Source organism: Sycon ciliatum, chromosome 1 (genome assembly GCF_964019385.1).
Source record: "Sycon ciliatum chromosome 1, ocSycCili1.1, whole genome shotgun sequence".
NCBI lineage: Eukaryota > Metazoa > Porifera > Calcarea > Leucosolenida > Sycettidae > Sycon > Sycon ciliatum.
The window spans coordinates 45,936,600-45,958,302 of record NC_088643.1 but is presented as its reverse complement, the minus strand read 5'-3'; the positions used below and the strand labels follow the sequence as shown (position 1 = coordinate 45,958,302).

The window sequence follows — 21,703 nt, the reverse complement described above, 5'->3', positions numbered from 1 at the left end:
GCAGATAGAAACAGCCACTGAGGCCGCTATCCGGAGATCAAGGACAAAACAGAGTGCTACACGGTACATGTAGTATGTACAATGGTATACACTTGATAGTCTAACATGAATGATGAGATGTGCTGTCATCATCACAGAATGTACAGGTACATATTCGTGCCCTACGTACTTCAGTAGTTACCAGTACAGTGGTACAGAACTGCCGGGCGCCGAAAGAACGGAGTGTCGAAGAACGAACAGGCAAAAGTTTCACCCAAGCACAGCATACCGATGTATACACAGTGACTCCACTCTGCACAGACTGTGTTGTACATGACTGGCCAAGGCTCATGGCTGACCTCCAGTTCTTCGGCGACCGGCAGTACTGTATCCACTGTAGCACTTTTTTATTGTATCATTTACATGCCCGTTGGTAGAACGTTAGGAACACAAGGATGAGATGGACTCAATTCATTACAGCCTGAACTCTGTGTACATGAAAGAACACACGCGCTCGGATTTCCAAATTATTTCATAGTGCGCATGGACAGCACAGCCACAGGTGGCAATGCGAGGCATAAATAGTAGTACGAAGGCCACAAAGGCACTTGCAAGGAACTTGCATCTGAAGAAGGGTGTCTGGTGTTACTGAACCAGTCAATCTACACACGAAAAAAATGATAGGAATCGAACTAGTGCGGCAATTCAAAATATCTTAGCACAAAATTGTCATCAAGTTAGAAATCGATCATTCACTGCTGGGAGCAATTTCCTATGTAGAGCAGAATGCAGTGGAATAAAATTGTAGATAATCATTCACCCTGAAAGGATTTTCAACAACCGATATTGCTACAGAACAATGAAAGCACCTTCTTTGCTTGTTGCGCACGCTTGTCAGGATGTCTTGCTCGTCCTGATTGCCACGGTGGTTGCCAAGGTCATCAAAATCTAGTGGCACCGTTGCACGGTCTCACTGTTGACTTGTGCGTAGTCCGGCTACACAGTCGCACGGTGCATCTTGTCATGCGGAAATGTGACAATACAGCAGTGTCCTGGAGGTTTGAAGTTTATCGATTCACACGAGCAATAGGTCAACAACAGTTACTATCACTAGACTCATCAATCAATCACAGTCTACTATCGGACAAACCAATACTTTGAAGTACATTTGGAGGACTATCAAAAACGCCCATACCAGTATGCATCTCCGCGGCACCAGTACAAACTGCTTTGTTCGACATCGATTTCCTGTGGAGTGCTCCGCAGCAAGGATGCTCCGAATCAGAACCGATACTCATTGCTCAAGGGGTCAGTAGTTCTGTTGACATGGATGAGGCACTGCTTTTGCTTTGGCTACTGCTACCGTGACTACTGCTGCTGGTCACTCTGCTTGCATCCTTGCTCTCATTCAGTAGAAGCTTCTGGAGATACTCCACAATGCCCCGTGCTCCATCCAGGACCTCATCTAGCCGGTGCTTTTCAGCCATATCTGCGCAAGAGAAAAGAGCACAGCGACTGTCAGTGAACATGACGGGTGTGCATGTGAATTACCAACTATGCCACAAACTGGTTCAATCCAATGAAGTACACGCAATATGTCAGAGGCGGGGGAGTATTTGGTCACTTCAAAATACGACGGGCTTATCATTACAGCAGCTGCCAGTTGAGGAATACAACATGACAATAATAATATTATTATCATGAGTTATACTCAACTTTTGACCATTTACTGGAGCACTTGCTCTGAGTGCTGATAACCCAGGACATCGAGGAATCGGACTTACCATTGAAGAACTTGATAATTTCTGTGAAATCCATGTTGTTCTTCAAGATGATGTCACTGCAAGAGAAGGACAAGAAGCGGCAGGGGGTCACGGGAATTACCGAATCAAGTTGTCAGCCTACTCAGTTCAGTCACCTCAAAAGCATTTTTCTGGAAATTTTGAAACATCTTAATACATAAGTAAGAGTGGGGAGTGTATATGTTCTAGCAAATATCACACACAGGAGCACGGAGACAAGGACATGAATGCTTTGCCCGCCAAGGAAATAATTCCATTTTCACCGATTCGTGAATATTGAGAAAGAGTAGGTCACTCTCACTGAGTCGCAGGGAGCAGTTTTGCACCAACAGATGCTTTGAGAAAAGCTAAAAGCTGAAGCGGCATTCTTTGAGGTCAGCTCACACAAGCCCAGCACTGAGTTCAGCTGGCCTGGTATTTCTTAGGTGCCCAGCAATAGTGTGACGCACTGGAAAGACCAACACAACCCAAAGACGGTCACAAGAAAAGGACTGTGAATGTTGCTTGCTGTTCCACTTTCCCTGGCCAAAAAAATCAAACAAGAAAGTCAGAGTCTGGCGAGTGGTCCCTATGACATACCGGTATGTGTGGACTAGAGACGCACACAAGAACAAGGTGAAGGACTCCGAACAGCACTGGCGAGCAGCCCAGATGCACTCCCAGCACTTGAAGATGTCATCATAGACCAACTCTGCACAAAATACACACACACACACACACACACACAAACAGTGACACACACATACACACAGTCATGCAGCTCGTGGAGGGCTGAAAGTTGAAAGAAGCAGCCCATATTGGTCAACCAGGAGTAAATTCGGCGAGATCTTTGAAGGGCTCCAATTCAAAACGCGATAAAGACCAAACCCGGGCATCCGTGTTTTTTTGCACGAAAAATTCGTATCCGCATCACGGACGTACGTGTGTCAGTTTTACGAGTCAAAACGCGATACCTCAGAATCAAATAGATGCCTGAATTTTGTGTTCTTCTGCAAAACGCGATAAAAGTCGCATACCTTTCAGTGCAGACTGCGATAAATCCTGTCATGTCCCTGTCCTTGGCACACGTGCTACACGCGTGCCAGCTCGCGCCACACTTCACGTACCAAACCGTGTGAATAGTCTGCTTTTTGGTATGTCAGCTAGTGTTGTGAAAGCAGTCGCACCTAGTCCTGAAGTATGTTCGTCACAATTGTCGCAGAGGAAGAAGGACTTCCAACCCGATTTTCAGAGTTATCACCGCTGCTCTTTCTCTTCGAATGATTACTAGAATGTTTATATAGCACGTTTGCCCGCGCTTCTTCTTCATGTGTCATTCTGGTTTGACTGAGTAACTTACTCCTCTAGTCCTCGATTATTGGAATTTCCAACGTACCGAGAATGGAGAGTGAAAGTGAACTAACTGGTTAGTTCTGCAATGTGGCAATACTGTGCTGTAAATTTGAGGGAAACGAATTGCAATCCTTTTGTGGTATCACTGTTCAGAGGTGAACGTCTCGCTCTCAATTATATTTTCTTCCTGTTGGTAACTTAGATTAGGACGAGTAAAAACACTATGCTTTTTTTTCTTACCCTTGCTTCTAGGTGTGGGGAAGGACAGAGTGTGTAGAATAGCCCAGCAATACAAACACCATAGCCCATGGCAGAGAACAGAGGCGATGCGCGGAATGTCGACAAAGTTGCAGAGAGACATGATGCCATCTGCAGTCATATCAAGAAGTTTACTGGCCAATCCAGCCATTATGCTCGCCGTGCTCCTGGACGAAAGTACCTACTCTGTGATCTGTCAGTGAGGAAAATGCACAACATGTTCGCTGAGGAAAACGATGTCAGTACTTGGTCCGCGTCAGTGATATTGTCGCTTATTTTTCAGCTTTGTTTATATATCGCCAATGCTCACTTGGCAGCCCATTTCATCCCAATTTTGGTTTAGTAAGTTAGTTTACTAGTACCTGAAAGGTCTAGCTAGATTTCGAGTGGATTTCGAGAGCGACGGGTGGGTGATTCTGATTGATACAGCGCCGCATCAAAATAGGATATCTTGTTACACTGTGCAGGCAAGAGCAGCGCAACCCACAAGAAAGCAATCGGCTACTCGGAATCAGCTCCAGTTTGCTAAACGGCCGAGATCGCTCACCTCAGGGATCGCTCGTGAAACTGAGATCGCAGTTCAACACTCGGAGTATCCAGCGCATCGTGGAGATTTGCAAGTACTGTACGCGTCGTCGTCGTCGTTCAAAATGAAATCTTGCAAAGAACGGCGTCTGATTCGAACCACACAGGCTGTCGTGCTGCCCACGCGAAGTCCTATAGAGAAGGCGACCGTCACGATCGACTTCTCTTTAGAAAATAGCCAGGCAGCGGAGAGGAAGAGAGATGAGGTTGCAAAAGCAAGAGAGTCGATCCCGAGCAAAATTATTTGTCACCAGCGCCAAGAGCAGCGACGAGGAGGACCGACAAAAGTATGAACCCTTTCTTGGACAATAAATTCCTCATAGCTAGTTGTCATTCTATACCTTACCTTCCATCGTACCAAGTTTTATCACTTCAAGTGCATGCATTGATGTCCAAAGTCTAAGTTCAAAGTGTCGAAAGATAAGCGACAATATTGCTGACGTGGACCAAGTATCTCGTACTCACTCTACCACTCCATCTTCACTGGCCGGTTTAACTTAGCCTTTGGATATCCAGCGTGTGGCATGTGCTCCACCTGCACTCGCTTTAGAGTGGGAATGCACGATGAAGAGTGCAGCACTGAGGAGCAGAAAGTACAGCCGATTTCACTGTTGTTGCACAAGCGAGAAGCAGGGCAGTTCTACAGTGCAATGAACGAAGCAAGTGCCAGCTTGCTTACCATTTGCGTTGACATCATGGAGAACCCGGTCCTGCCTAAGACTGCTGTCAACATGGCATATTATGCTCATCAGTTGTATCTCTATGTCTTTGCAATTGTGATCCTTCATGGAGAAGGGAGCAGCCAGGGGAAGGAGGACGTGTACCTCTACACTTGGCTTGAATGCCAGAATCGTAAGGACAGTAATATGACTGGTTCTGCATTGTGGCATTTCCTGACTACAGATCCGATTGCAGCGGGCCTGTCGCAATTGTCTCACCTACGGTTGTTCAGTGGCTCTTGCTTTGGTCAGAACAAGAACATCAACGTTTTGAGCATGCTATTCGCCCTGCGGAAGAATCGCCAACCCGATCTCGCCATAACGTGTACGTTTCCTGTAAGAGGCCACAGCTTCCTTCCAGCAGACTGGGTGTTCGGACGGATAGAGAAGCATGTGAGACGTCAAAACACGATTCTTCGGCCAGATGGCTATCATGAGATTCTGGAGCAATTCGGTACTCACCATGATTGTGTAAGACCGTGATTGGAAGAGCCTCAACTTCAAGCCAGCTGCCCAGGCATCGTGCAAGCAGAGTCGGTCTTTCAAAATCAGCGAAGCCAAGATTGTGTCAATTGCTAGCGACAAGCTGGGCATCAAAACGGCTTACACTGGCGACAGTTGTGAGCACCCTGTACTTAAGCGCGGCGAGAGCTGGAGGGGCTACAATCTTGCAAGAGCTGAAGTGGCTACAATCTTGCAAGAGCTGGAGTGACTACAATCCTGCAAGAGCTGGAGTGGCTACAATCCTGCAAGAGCTGGAGTGACTACAATCCTGCAAGAGCTGGAGTGACTACAATCCTGCAAGAGCTGGAGTGGCTACAATCCTGCTGAGTTGCCAATGGTCAGCAGGGTGAAACCAGCTAAGCGCACTGACGTCTTCAAGCTACATGCAGAAGTTGCAGCCGGTGAAGCCGTTCGAACCCATTGCGAGGAACTGCTTGGCACCGCGTCAGCACTGAGCCGTAGAGGGCGGAGATGATGGTGTCGCTTCTGAAAGTGATGTTGCAGAGTGATAATACTGGCAAAGCAAAAGGCTGATGAGACTGCGGACATTTGTGCTATTAGTGTAGTTTAGAGCCTACATTGCTCAGTGCAGAATTCAAAAAACGCACACACAACACACACACACACACACACACACACACACACACACACACACACAACCCCAAGTTTACCTCTTTTCAAATCCAGCAGAAACCAGCGATAGGCGAAGAAGAAATGAGTGTAGTCACCATTGTTCTTCATCAGCTCAAACAGTTCCCTGTCGTACACCTACAGGAGCAAGGCACAAGCAGCAGGAACACCAGAATTCTAGTCCCAATCCCAAGCTAGGGCAACAAATTATTGATACACCCTTCTATGCAACCCACTCTCCCCATGCTTATCTCAATTCCATCATCACTTTCCTTTCCTGTCCCACCATGGTTAGCCAATATCCATCCTCCACACTGGGTAATGTCTTCACGTACTCAAAGAGTGCGCAACTATTCACGTATGCAATGATAATGGCTGGTATGTCACGGGCTGGCAGATCACACCAGCACTGCATACCTCAAACAGCAGGCGCATGTTGTAGAAGTTGCTGTCCATGGCCTTGCCGTGCGGAAAGTTGTCTCCCATCACGGCCATGAATTTGCAAAAGCAGCCATACGCCATGACCTCTACAACAGACCAGAGGATAATAACATGTTCAGAGACATATGATCATCACCGTTAGACTCTGTTGTAGCCACGGGTGGGAGCATCATGCATGCTTAGCAGCCTGCACATCGGATGAAAATCTCTCAGTACCACTCGGAATAAAATAAGTTGAGTGGAAATAAATCAAACTCATCATTTGCTGCCTAACTTGTGGCTCAATTGGGAAACCCTGCACTCTCTAAGACCGGGCCTGAGAGACACATTGGTAAGAGCAAGAGTACATGAAGCCCAGAGCGTGCAGCTCTGATGAGTTGCTGTCACGGCAAAACTCCGTGATAATATAATTGTTGTGATGTAGTGCGTACAAGAAGGCTTCAAACAGGTCTCTTTCTGCACAACTGCAGCTCAGTTATACGCACGCGACTACACGTGACTTCCCGCCTCAGATCTGCACCAAATATCATCGGCGGATGTAATCCGCGGCGGAATTTTGCCATGACAGACCGTGACCGATGCAGACAAGTCAGAAGCTGCACATTCTGGGCCGCTTTATGCACTCTTGGTAAGGGGTACGATTGTGATTGGAGGCTCATTGTATCAAAACGATATGAAGCCATGAACGAACGGCACAGGTGTGTGCTGCTGGTAAAGTAGTGTGAGTGCACACATGCACATGGAGTGTGCGTACCGTCATTGAAGATCACCATGAGCGGAGCTAGCAGATCCACCATGCCCTGAGTGTAACCTTGTTCTAATGGTGGACGATGCTCCCAGACATAACTGTGGGAAGGAACACAAAAAAAGCAACATGAAACACTACCAACACATCTACACACAGCTACACACAGCTACACAAATGTACACACACCTACATCTGCCCACATCGACACGCATCTGCACACGCCTGGAAACAGAAACACACATCTACACACATCTGGAAACAGACACACAAGTACACGTACTGCACACTTGCCATACACAGACCAAGATAAATACCACCCCCCCCCCCCCCCCCCCCGCCCCACAGCACTAATTCACTTACGTTGCAATGACGTTCCGCAGTTTCACCAAGTTGGCAGGGACAAAATAGCTGCAGAAAGGAAAGAAACGAGTCAACAGTTTAATATCAAATTAGCTCCACCAACATGTATAAATGTTTCACATGCTTTGCTGCAGAGAGCTCCACAAGTATGTTTCAGCCATGTGAGTTATGCTCACTTGTGTACCGTAATCTCGTGCATACAGGAACATGATCAAATAATTAGAACATTGCTGTTTTGGCTCTTTCTTTTGGTACATTTTCTCTCGCTGATTACAGCAAGTTCTTATAATTACTGTAATTTCACAAATTTTCGGTGTACTTTTATTTTCGGTACTTTCGGTGCGTCTGTTTCACACCTAAAATTTCAATACACCGAACAAACACTAACACACATACTCCAACAGGGACCTGCTTCTCTGTACCGAAAATTTCTGTTCACCTAACCTAGCCTGTTGCCCTCATACCGAAAATATTGAGCACCGAAAATTTCTGAAATTAGAGTATTCAAGAGCCAAGCTTTGGCTGTGCAAATTAGGATGAAGTCTATACTCTCTGCAGTCTGTACCATTTGCTGCAGAAGCCTTGACATATCTGGTGTGGCTCTGTGGGCTTCATTCATTTGTAAAAAAAACATCCCATATTTATATATAATAGGAGGTGATCTCCCACTAAAAGAGAACAAGGTAAAAATACATGTACATTACCATTCACAAAGCAAGAAATAATTATAAGATGGATTCTCCATCTCCAAATCTTAACTTAGCGACTGCTCCTGCAGCACCTGTAAATATTCCGGTATGTTAAAAATAATGTGCTGATCCGTTTTGGACTCCACCTAGAATCTAATCCTTTTCAGCCAAGATCATATTTATTGTAGTGCACATACACATGCACGCACACATGCAAGCACACGCACGCAAGCACGCACGCACGCACACACACACACACACACACGCACACACAAGAACAAGCACCGGTGCTTACTGGTAGTTCCTGTCACAGCGCATGACATCCTTGTCAATCTTGTGAAGCTCCCGCGACCAAATCTCCGAAGGCTCCAACTCCTCATGGTCAGGATCAACATGGTAGCTGGTTTTTGATGTGGTAGATTGCTTCTTACTTGTACTACGCTTCTCCTCCTCATCATCATCATCATCCGTACTTGCTACTCCATTGGTTACCTGGTGATTCTCACTCCTTTGCTGCTGTTGTGACTTGCCACACACAGGACAGCGACGGTAAGTAATTACCGTGGAGCCAACTCCATCCTCTCCCGCCGTGCTGTTGCTGCCGCCGCTTCCATTCACCGTCTGCCCAACCTGTACATCATTATTATATTCTGCCGCCGCCGCCTCCTCAAGCTTACACGTGCAGCAGTCGTCGGACTTGTCACTTAGGTCCAGCACTGCAGTACCGCCCGGTGCTGTAGTCGCTTTGCTGCGCTCGTTGCTGGCACTGCGCTTGGAAGCACTCGGTGTAGGCGTTCGGCTGGGCGGGGTGCACGGAGAGGCATGGGTAGTCTGTCGTGCACCTGCAGTCGAGCTCTTGCCGCCGGAGCTGGACGCGTTCCCGTCGGTCCTGTTGCTCTTCTGCTTGCGCTGCGACTCGCGATACTCCCACATAGCCTGGAGCTGCTGTGTGCGCGATGGCAAGTCGGCAAACAGCTGCTCGCACTGCGCTAGCTCGTCGGCCGTTGTCTCCTTCAGGCAACTCTCCACCATCACCCAATCACGCAACGTGTCCTCATAGTGCTTACGCAGCTTGTCCAATGCCAGCGTACGCTGAGTTGGTGTTGAGTCAACGCTATACAGACCAAGTAGATACGGCCATACCTGTACATCCCACGTAAAGACAAAACAAACAATACGTTGACAGCATAGCAGAATACTATACACTGTCATTGTGAACGTTCTAGTAAGCATTTGGAACGTTTACGAAGAAACGCAAATACAACGACAGAAAATTCCCGGACCAGAACTTAACTGACAATAGAAAATTGATGGTTTGATCACATCACACTCCACACTGGTAAGCTAAGACTTCAAGCAAGCGTATGCTTGCTACCTGGGAAGGTGGTGGTGGTGGTGGTGGTGCGGGTCTGCTAACATGACTTCAAAAACAAAAAAGAAGATTACAACTGACCTGTTTTCTCAAACTGCCTGCCTTGTCGTCCTGGATGCCACCAAAGAAGATGTACTTCATCACCGCGTGTGGATTTCCAATCTACCAATCACACAAGAGGATAATTATACATCACACATCCTAGAAGCACTGAACTCAAATGCAGAAGGATTCTTGACTAAATAGCTCACTCTTCACGATTCATTACAAGAATGAGGGGAGCCAGGTTTACCTTTAATTAACTGTGCAACGGAACTTAACCATACTCAGAGGCTCTATTTACACAGCAAAAATTACCAGGTCAAATACTAGTACTAGACCAATTGCTTCCTTGCTACCCAATATGTACAAATTTACTTTGAAGTAGTAAGCACAGTGGAAATGATGGCTGGGGCGTATCAATCCTGGCGACCGAATCTGAATGGGGTCATCGTAACATTGGTCACCAAAACAAATTTCTTACAACGCCATCATTGGTCATGAGCTCTTCCCAGAGTTGAGATGTAAGACCTGATCCCCACTGGTCCATGGAGGACTTGCTGACGTGCACAGTGCGATTACTGTCCGTCACTGGCAACAGCAGCTTGCCTAGGTTGTTGCGAACGATACGCATATCACGACAGTACATCATCCCTGCAAGAACAGTACAGAGAAACAGAGAAACAGAGAAATGATTGGTTACAGGTGCAAATGCCCACGTTACTTCATAATATCACTGACTGGCACATTTAATTAACCGATACCCTTTACAAGGGCAGTATGGAATGTTTTGCGGCAAGAGATTCTCAGAGTCGTGGATACCTCATACATCTTTTAATCATTCTACATGTAAAATGCAGGTATGGATGAATGTATAGTGAAAACTCAATTTCCACTGCAATTTCTACTTCTCGTACTCAGTCCTCAAATATTCTCAGATTATTAATTAATCACGAAGGACAGTGATCCATCCTGACACAGTAGATACAGAACTGCCGCTACACTCAATAGAATATGCAGCATACAACATGCCACTGTACACTCAAGGAGCACAAAAACTTATGCATACAGTTTCTGCACAGCACACAAGTCATGCATACACCGTCTACAGGACAAACGTTCCTAGTCTCTTACACCCATAGAATGTGCGTGACTTGATTCTCTCCTGCATACGTGCCGTGACCATTCTGTAACACACATACCCATGACAGCAGCAACAGTTAGTGCGCACCAAACCTGTCCTTCATACTCCAGACTGGCCATCAAAACACATTGTCGAGCAAAAGCAATAAGTATGGTCTGCCGCATTTCCTGGATTGTTATCATCATTGTTGTTATTGAAGAATTAAATCGCCCAATACCATCTTCTTCAAATGAATAACAAGGTGAGCAAAAGACCAGTGGTGGGTGGTAGTTTATGAGTACATGAGCATCAGTTACGCTGCTCCAATGCAACAAGTATGTGGTGTGCCATTATGGTTGCTCACCTGTTCAAATTACTGATGGAACGATGTGCGCTCGGTGAGCACTTTGACTGCTGCTCTAGTGTCGGCAATTGTGAATGTGCTGACGATGGGCTCTCCGGCAATGTACTGGAGCGCTGGCGAACAGTGTCCGGGTCCTCGGAGCTGTCATTGGCCTGCTGTGGATTGGCATCGTCCTTGGAGAGATGCAGGAACAGCTCCACTGGTGGAGGTGATGCTACATCACACAGGCCATGGATGAGTATTCACGCACACACACATGCACACACACAAACAAACATACGTGCGCATGCGCGCACACACACAAACATACACACACAAACATACACACACAAACACACACACACAATTGGTATGCCACATGTGCAAGTCTCAAGGCAATATTCCCTTGTGACAACAGAAAGAGGGTCTCTGGCTGAAGCAGAGCATGATACAGAAAGAGCAGAGATGATTCCACCATGTAGACAAACAGGCTACAGTCAAACCTCGTTAGGATGAACTTCAAGGGACCGAGGAAATTTGTTTGTCTTATCCAGGTCTGACAACAAAATTGATACGCATATCGTGTGGATTGTATTTATGTGCAGGTGCATGCTGTGGCAAATGTAAAACATTTTTTCATAACATAACCCAGCAACAGTACAATGTGCAATGAATTCATAACAGCATGTCCTCCGCCTTGTAACATGTTTTGCCTGTACAAAAAGCCTCTACTATCGGAAAAAAAACTACAGCCAGCGTACCCACGGGGACCGAAAGTTCGTGCTACACGCTGATTTTGTTCAAATCACGCTTGAAATTAGTTCGTCTTCACAAAAGTTTCTCCTTACAGGAGTTCGTCGTAAACGAATAATTTTGACTTGATAAGATGCCTGGCCAACCATATGATTGGCCGTAGTTCATACTAAAGGAAAGTTCGCCTTCTCAGTGTTCATCCTAACGAAGTTTGACTATACATGTACTAGCAATTCACCAAAAGAGAGGATTGATGTTGAGAAAGAAAAGGACTAGGGAACGAAGCAGTGTCACTCATATCACTATGCCCCCCACACATAATACGTGTGATGCTCCTATATTATAGGAACATATATAAGAGAATATCACTTACCCGGTGGAGATGGCTCCCTACCAGTTGGTAAGAGATGAAAGACACAGCCCCGCTCCAAGCGCTGACGTGCATTAAACTGCCGAGCACCCGCCAGCGAGTTTGGCAAGTCAGACATGTCGATGCGACGATTCACAAGCGATGACGGCGACTGCGTTTTGCTGGGCGAGTCTCCGTCGACGGGTGCCTGAAGGCCCATGAACGATGGCATGGATCTCTGCTTGGAAACTGGCCACGGAGGCGCAAACGGCCCTGCTCTACTCTCATGCTGCCCCCACAATGGAGGATCCAGGCGGACATTGGGCAGCAGAGATGTTTCCAGCATAGCCAGGAATGTGAAGAGCGTCGAGCCATGCTGCAGGCCAATAGGCGGCAAACTCGTGCCATCCTGCAGGATAAACTGGATACGCTGAACGTCCACTTCGTCTTCCTCGTGCTCCGCAGAGGCAACTGCAGCAGAGGTGCACGACAAGAACAAACCGTGTATGCCTCCATTAGACACTTCAGTACAGTAACATTGTGCAGCGAGCAGCCAGTGGTATAACGTAAACAAGTGTGTGTGTGGGGGGGGGGGGGGGGGGGGGAGGTTACAACCTACCCGATAAGAACCAGCCTCCGTTGTCCACTCTCAAGATGAAAAACTGTGGGAGCCACAATTACACTGGAACCAAATACCGTATTGTAGCGTACTAAAGCCGGGCTTATTCCTGTAGAAGCCGATGTCAGGGCTAGGATTCTATTCTCATCAGGCTTCTATTCAAACCAGGTATTTCTATGTGTGTCAACACTAAAACCAAGCTTATGTATCTTGTATCAGTGTATCTTGAAAATCAGGCTCTATCCAAGGCTGGCTGTTCTATGAGATAGGCTTTACTACAAGACACTATGGTGGCTGTGCTTTTGCTTGTGCTGTCTTTTAGGGCAAAAAAATCTCACGGAAAACTGGCAACTGTTCATTTCATTTACAATCGGATCTCATTTTAACCGGGGGATAGGCCGGCAGTCATGAACTTTGGACATGTGGCAATGTAGCCTGCGCTACTTACCATAAGGATGACAGTGGACGCAGACGACTTGATTGAGATTCACAGTCAGTGCGCCAAATGAACTGAGCAAGAGTAAAAGGAAGATAAAAACATGCAAATTGCAGTATTGCTTTTTAAATATTAATAATTATTTTCTAACAAGCATAACAAAACTGGTTAACAGCATAATTGCATCCCACATGCGTACTGTTATGGCAAGAACTTCTGAGTTCCACCTTGCATACTTCAAAGACCTGTATATTAAAAATAAAAATAAACGTGACTTTTGGTCTAATTTGAACCTCACAGCAGCACTTGCCATTGATGCTCACATAGATTCAAGAATGCTACTTGCTTGATAACATGTGCAGACCGCTACAGGAAATACATGGTGGTAACTATCAAATTGCAGGGCAGCTACTTCTGGTAGGAATTGTATGCATGGCCAAAATTACCTATGGCCCGGGGAGTGCGCCGCATTTGTCCCTTTCCCGGTGACCAGCTCATTGGGTGTCCACTTCAGCAGGAGATTGGTCTCCATTTGGTGAACAGAGAGATAGCCGCGGGCATGATGAGATGGTGCCTGAGGTAGAATGTTGAGTACAGGATACAAATAGGTTGAAATACAAGTAAATACTCAGAAATTGGCAAGACAAAATTACCTTTCACAGTGGCACAACACATTACAGTGGAACCAAATTGATACCATTAATCAAATCAAGGAACTTGCTCAGCTTCCATCTGCAGCAGTCGCAATAAATACTTCTTACTTTATATGCATGGTGATTGATGAAATACTTCTATTTATATGCATGGTGATTGACGGCTGTGTCACTTTCCACTACTTACCGTTTCCAGGAGCACGTTGTTCTTGCCATAGATAAGGGTGGCTTGAGAGTTCTGGTGCAGAGTAGCAATGGCCTGAAGCGTTTCTCCATGTTCGCTGTCTCTGGGTGTGGGTGATTCACTTCTTGGCGCTGCACAGTTCTGCAACACACCGAGTGCATGCTTGAGTTTCTGTCACAATGCCGGACTAAGATACGAGAAAGTGGTAGCGACTTTGGCGATGATTACATGGGAGAGGTGTTTGCTTCCCACAGACAAGTCAAGTTGGCAGAAAAGTGCGAACTCCGGTATGGGGAGCAATCACCTTTCCACTGACTAAGGTAATCTACTGTACTATATTGCTTGAGAGGAAATCCAATGCTATGCGTACGCATTGGTATCTAGATGAAATACATGAGCATGACACGGTGCACATTGCCTTCGGCCCAGGCGCATTCGGTACCCAAACGAAATTTGAGTGACACCTGCAAAGGCTCAGACAGCGATACACAGCCATATCATGCTCGTGCAGCGGGACAAATGATTATTTTATAGTCATTCTAGAGTATATCCAGTGCTGTTGGCTTCATGTTTTATTCTGTGTTTTACGCATGTTTGGTTGATAATGTCAGCTGATCTTTCATGTGATCTCTTAGTTCCGCATGCTTACTGATGTGTAGGCGTATGGGGACGGTTTTCGTATGCTGTTTAGGTTTTCGGACTCGGATATTTGAGTTGAGTTGTTTGGAACAAGAACTGAAACTAGGACCAATTTTATCTCGTCTGTCCGAACTCAACATTTTGGCGCGGTGAACAGGACTAGCTCAGCTCATGGCAGTCGTGACAGCTTACGAGATGGCAGCGAAAATCAAGTATCCGTCCAGCTCAACCTGGATCACGAGCACAGCGTAGGTCATTTTCAAACTCGGCTGAGCCAGCTGCGCACCAAATTCCAGCTCCACAAAGTGGACGACAAGAAAGAGCGATATCTTGCTGCAGCTTCGAAGTTAGGGGAGCAAGCGGCATATTACCTTTGACAAACGTACCCGGATCTACCAACCCGAGAAGATCCATACCAAGCGCTCGTGGATTTGTTCCAACAGTATATCGGAGGAAAACAGAGACCCATCATGCATATTCTACACAGCACATACATGCCGTGACATTGTGTAACTATGTGGGAATCACACTCCTATGATCACAAGAACTGAGAAGTCCAGTGCGGTGGTGTATAAACAGATGGAACCATTCCCCTGGAAAGGGTATCCCCCATTCCTGGACAACTGGTACACCTGTGTAGAGCTGACACAGTATCTGGCTGACAAAGGGGAGAGCACTGTGTGGTACTGTCAGACAGAACCGGCGTGGCATGCCAAAGTGCTAAGTGCACAGCAGAAGTCTCAAGAAAGGCGAGTTCGTACACCGAAGGCATAACGGCTTGGTTGTGGTGCTCGCCCCCCCCCCCCCCCCCTCCCATGGCCAGTGCAGGGTCGTGTTTCTTGTGGCTCAAATATTCTCAATTTTCAGGAGTCGACCGACACAAAGAGCATCAGCCTCGCCAGAAAGAGGATCACTCGATATTGTATACAAAATGCTCTGCAAGTACTGTGTTAGGAACAACTAATGTACCAGTAGCTGGTACATATCATTTGTAATCCACGCCATGCCGGATTGCGCGCACACGTGTCTTACCTTCTCCAGACTATGCTGAGTAGCACTCACAGCTCCTTCACTCCGTGTAGCAATCCTAGGGGAGGAAAGAACACAGAGAAACAGGAACGCATTGCACAGCGGAGACAAAACTAGCTCAGACTCTGCCGTTACACACACTGCATTCTGTTTAGGCACAGATAGACCCAGAAATGCAAGGACACTAGCTCGTCAATCAATCAAAGTGTCGTGGTATTAGAGTTCCCGAGCAGGATGCGCTCACTTGAAGAGGCTATGTCCCTCCTCCAAAACATAACCTGCAACCCCTGCAGTCTGCAAGGCTGTTGATAGTACACTTCCACAGTACTATGAGGGTGAATTCAATTTAAAATGTCAACTTAGACGGTCCAAATAGACCGGTGTCACAATTATCACATCAAATTCCCCCGGAGAGAATTCTCTAGAACGGCGCTCAAAGGCGGGGCCAGTTGCTTGCTGGGAATACATGTAAAAGTACATTATGGAATGGAAAGCCTGTGACATGCACATACATACACACACACACACACACACACACACACACACACACACACACACACATACACACACATGCGCGCGCGCTTCATGGCTGTCACATCAAACTGTACTCCTGAAATTTCTGTCCTCATAAGTTACAACTAAATCCCACTGAACCAAAAATACATTTGATGTCCAGTCTAGCTACCTGCTGCACGCATCTTGCTTTATGATCGAGCCCCACACATTCCCTATGTGTATGTGTCCAGGTCTCTACATTTTAGTCAAACATTTGTTAGAGAGGTACTGCGACTGGATACGGCAGACCGAACACCACATGTATTACCTCAGAGGAAAGGTTCAAAGCTCAGATTGACAAGACAAAACCGCTGAAGGATTGGGACAAGCACCATCATTTATGCAATGGGTGAAAAATCAATCCTCACCGATCCTTCAAGACCAGTTCTTCTGCCGACGGATCCGTAAACAAATGGTCTGGTGTCTTCATACGGGAGTAATCCAGCGCACACGGTCCGGCTGCAAGACATGAAACAAGTATACACGTACAATACCTGTCCAGCACAGCCATAGTCATACTGATTTAGGATTTTTCTCTCCCCCCCCCCCCCCCCCCCCCCTCATGCACACGATACAATACATAACAATTATGTCCATCCGGAGATGATAGCAGGTCCCGAAGGGACCAGCATTGTTCAAGTCACGGGCGTGGCGAGTCAACGCATACACCCACACCCACACACACACATATACACATACATAATATACTTTGAAGTAGACACCACATACACATCCATCTCAAGTTCTTGATACCTTTACATAGTCTGTCTGTCATCTAAGTCAAGTCTTACCTAGTAATGTGGCAACGATAGGCCCTCGAACGGGATCGCCGATCAGACTTGTATTCTCATAAAGCGCACTGTGCAAAAAGACAACACCGAGGAAACAAAGTCTCTCAACTGCAAGGCTAACCAAAAGTAAACCGAACACACATACCCGCAAGGCACCAACACCCATATCCGCAAGGTGTGGTATGAGGCAGGAGCAGTGACTTCACGCCACACAACGAGGCACGCAAAAACTAGACACAGGAGAAAATTGACCGAAATTTTAAAAAGGCGTTCATGGTACCTTGAGTGCTTCACAAGCTGCTCGACAATAAGGTTGAGTGTCTTCTCCAACAGGGCGATGCGCACCCACAGGAAGCGCTCATGTCCGCGGTGGTTCAGTGCGCTGCTATAGGTGGCAAACAGCTTCTGTCGTAGTCCACCTCGGTCACCTCCATTGGTAACACTCCTCGAGCTGAAGAAGAATCCACCGCTTGAAGAGGATGTGTGCTGGCCTGCATGGCAGTCAACAAGACACACAATACAACATGAAACATGCACAGCAACTGAGTCCATGCACAGTGGTATTGGTAGCTGCTTCAGAAACACACCAAACTCCTCGCACACAACAAGACGTGATGCGACTGAAGTCTGGAATCACTAGATACATTCACCCTGCATACCACAGCAGCTACTGGTCAATCCTGCAGCTCACCAACTGTTCCGCTTACCAACTATGGCGATGATTTCTTGAGCCTTCTTGCTCAGGTCAAGTGCCGCCTTGTCAAAGCGGCCCAGGTGTTGCAAGACGTCTGCAGAGGTCACCGTGGACCATCTCCTTTTGAACTTGGACTGGAGACCGAACGTTATGGCTTTGTCCAGTGCAACTAAGCAGCAAATAAGAGAGAACAAAAACAGGGAAAGGAAAGGGAAGAATTTCACACAGTGCCCTTATTCCTGGGATATGTAGCCAGTTTTATCTTGTCAACAGGTGTACATACAGACTGCTTAACCTCCAACTAAGGGACGTGCGCATGTTCCTGTGATTTGCTGAATGGACATTGCTTACGAGATGTTTAAAACTGAGACATTGTCCTCATACCGGTAAGCAACATTTTTGAAAATTCCCACAAGTACTTTTGATGCCATCTCAATTCTCATCAGGCCAATAAATTACAGGCAAAAAAAGAAATAGAACTTGCACACAAAGTATATACAGCAGAGATGTGATAGAAACAGCGCAAAGAAGAGTAGCCAGAAACGACACGGTAAAACCCGCAACCCCATACACATGGTGAGAATAGCTTAGGTTGTTGGGTAGGTCGCCGACAACTTGCTAGCTATGTCCATTGGTTGTTGACTGCTGTCAGAATGCATCCCACACTTGTAGGGTGTCTTCACACTTGCACCTTCATGTCATTCCTGCTAGAGAAGTAGTAAAAAGCTGCTGAAATAGTGCTCAACACGCTCAGCGCAGAGTATTTCACGCATAAAAGATAGACCACTCCGAATACCTTTTAACTTACGTGTATGAGGCTACGGACTTTATGATGTTTCTAGCTGTACTCTTCTTTGCGCCATTTCTATGACAACTCTGGTCCATTTAATTCCTTGTTTTGCCTGTATCCCACCTGATGAGAAGGCATTAAAGTACTTGTGGAAAAATTGGAAACTGCTGCTTGTGAGGAGCCTGAAGTGTGTTGTTATCCTGAGTGTGATTACATATCCATCTCCTAGTAAACTAGTTCAATATAAAAGCAGACTTTTACACACTCCTGTTCTCTTTTATCTAGGTCCCTCATGCCTAGTGAAAATCAGCTGAACCCTCCTCACCTACCTACAGTATGTTTGTGCATTTCTAAAAACAAGTCTGTGAAAGATGAACACAATGCAGCAATGTGAGGTTCGACTTGAAAACTTATTTGCTTTCGGGTATTTTCGGATCATGACTTACCACATAGTGCAGTGATATTAGCACTGTCCTGATGAATGAACCGCCGGGTGACCGCTTCCTCTACCAACCGCTTCACCTGCAGGGTTGAACCGTCATGAATGAATGCACCGACAGCACACAGTGTTATACTACACTATTCGTAGTACTCAATGACATAGTGTGCAAGTGCAGTTTTTGAAGGCAATTCAAATGCAGTTCTAAACCTATCTAATGTCCTGGAAAACAATTCTTGGCTTCAAATTACTTTTCGAAGCCGAGTATTGTACAGTAGGTATCGGTTATAGCGTGGGTGTTTGAAAAACGACTTTCTATTCTTATTTCCGATATTTCTTACACACGATAAATCAAGTGTGACATATCATGTGCATGTGCGCAGAGGCAGGAAGATCATCGTACATACAAGGTAGTGCTACTGTGTATGCGGCTGGTCACAGTCACATAGGCTTACCATGTGGCTATGCAACATGAGTTACATGACCACAATAGTTGAACCTGCAGCACTACGACCCAACGCGAGTCAGATCAGAACTGCTTTGGACGGATGTTATTACTACAGGCGATATACTTTGTACTGATCTGGCATGTTTCGCTACACAAATTCCATTCTTAGGACCGATATATTCTACTGTACGATAAAATTGCTTGTAAGAATAAATGTGCGCATGAAATCCATGTTATGATTATGAAAACATGAGAGTTCATTCTTGTAGGCAGTATATTCTTTTACACGACCACGCTTATAACCGATACGCACTGTATTACATACATTCGTAAGACATAAAGACTCAACTGTGGTACAGTAAGATCGGGCGCCGAAGAACACTTCGCCAAAGAACAATTAGGCTGGTAAATGGCCAGGAATTAAAGGGGAACTCCACGAAAAAATGAAAATTTGATATCCTATAGAGTTTCAGGCTAGATTTACAAATTGTTAAGGAACGCATGTGCTATTTTCTACACGTTTTCCACGTGGTGTGATCGCATCGAAATGGTGCTCTCCATCGTACGGTGCTCTCCATGAATAAGAACAAAACGACTAACATTTGAACATTTTTAGAACACTTGGCTAGGGTGCACTCTGAGCCCCTGTGTTCTTCAGCGCCCGACCTTACTGTACACGGGTAACATAATTATACCGGTACAGTGTACTCGCTTGGGGTGCCCTTAGCCTGACGTGAAAAACAGGCAGATAAGCAAAAACTAAAACGGCAAAGCGCTCACATGACAATCACCCCGGCAGCGGACTCATGGAAAGGACTTAGGTATTCATGGTACCTTGGGGAGACCTGGAAAAGAGTTCTGGAGAGCGGTAATGCAGGGGGAGGGGGATCAGCGAACATCTCTTTCCCCTTTCTTTACTTATCTTTGATATTTATGACCCACCCAAGTTGGGTGGTGTGCTGCTTTGCTGCTTCGAATTGTAGTTAGACCGCTTTGTCAAATATCGTACTGGTCTCGTCATCGTCCAGTAACAATCGACATTCTTTGTTCCGTTGGGACTGTAGCTTTTGCTCGTTTTCGTTGCGCTTGCCTTCCCCTCTTTGGTCTTTCCATAACCTTGAACCTTCCAAGTTGGAAGGCTGTCGGTTAGCGCTACGGAGATGTGTTGAAGCTAGGTGTCAGGACGTCGAATGTCTCAGTACTCTGTCAGTTTTGTGCCTATTTATTGCACTTTCTGACTGTATATAGTATCCAGTTACAGTGATGGAGAGTTGCTCTTAACTCGTATCCATATGTCCTTTTCCTTTTTACATTTATTTATGGCTCAACATCCGAGTTTCAAATTAACATTACATTAAATTTATAATACGGAAATGCGGACCAGGAGTCTGCTGCACAATTAGAAGTTGTGTCTTCATGACATGGTGTAGCCTTGTGGCTTGAGTGCAACAGCGAGCACTGGCAAATTCAGTACAACCATACGACTGGACTGCATGTTGAATTGTTCACTTCGGATAGGATTACAGGGCATGACCATGGTATGGATGTGAATCATCATGTGAATCAACATTATTGTTGATGCAACATACACACTTTTGCATACACACTTCCACTTCGTGCAAATAGAAAGAAAATTCAATGACAGAATTGTCAGAACTTGGCGAAGTCGCTGCATAGAATGAAAGACATGACTCACTGCTTGCTTGACGGCCACCAGATGCTTTTCTGCGTTCATCTCAGAGGCAGCACGTCCGCAAAGCTAGCGCACTGCCACACCAAATCATGCTCGTAATGTCGCGCTAGTACAACGACATGGGGCTGAACGACTAAACAACAGTTCGATGATTTACGCAAGATGCAACTGCTTCAGTCGAGTGAGCAAGAGGTTGACTGCAAATCACCGCTAGCCGTCACCGGCAGTCGTCCAGCTGAGCGGATTGTTGCAAGAACAGAGCAAAGAAACTTCATTGCAATCCTGAGCGACGTCATGTAGATCTACACTACATGTGAGCGGACAAGGTAGAAATGGAACGTTAGCTGCATGACATCATTTTGAGATACAGGCGTTTGAAGTTTGGCAAACTGTGGCATATTTTTTACCTGGGTTAGAGGGCTCTATTTGCATCAAGCGCTTGCGCCTCGCTTAGCACAGGGCTATAGGGCTTCAAGGTCCAGCACTCAAAATTTGAAGTGAATCCGTTATGGCTGAAGGAAGATATGGCAGCTAGTTGTGCGACGGGTGGCGTATTGACGGGCGAATTTGGAGGTGACGGCGATCAGCTGATGGCCTGCTGTCAGGTGCTGAGAGCTTCTCTGATTCTGAGAGCGTTTCTGAGTCAGGTAGTAGTCGAGAGCGTCTTCCACTACGCCGAAAACGACGTGCCGATCAGCGTTTTGTTT

At 46.2% G+C, this 21,703-nt stretch overlaps 1 protein-coding gene across 1 annotated transcript; it reads right to left on the bottom strand.

Annotated features, from left to right (window-relative positions):
* Nucleotides 1-435: 435 nt before the first annotated feature.
* Nucleotides 436-21,308, bottom strand: LOC135828657 (small G protein signaling modulator 2-like). Its single transcript, XM_065341085.1, has 23 exons — nt 21,000-21,308; nt 18,863-18,938; nt 17,640-17,795; nt 17,213-17,423; nt 16,933-17,000; nt 16,510-16,600; nt 15,590-15,644; nt 13,922-14,059; nt 13,528-13,655; nt 13,094-13,155; nt 12,051-12,497; nt 10,946-11,159; nt 10,593-10,645; nt 9,943-10,112; nt 9,501-9,581; nt 8,343-9,190; nt 7,359-7,406; nt 7,005-7,096; nt 6,227-6,336; nt 5,851-5,947; nt 2,361-2,472; nt 1,764-1,819; nt 436-1,468 (listed from the first exon to the last, which is right to left on the bottom strand). The coding sequence occupies exons 1-23, from the start codon at nt 21,036-21,038 to the stop codon at nt 1,281-1,283; spliced, it is 3,540 nt and encodes a 1,179-aa protein (XP_065197157.1). The 5' UTR covers nt 21,039-21,308; the 3' UTR covers nt 436-1,280.
* Nucleotides 21,309-21,703: the final 395 nt, after the last annotated feature.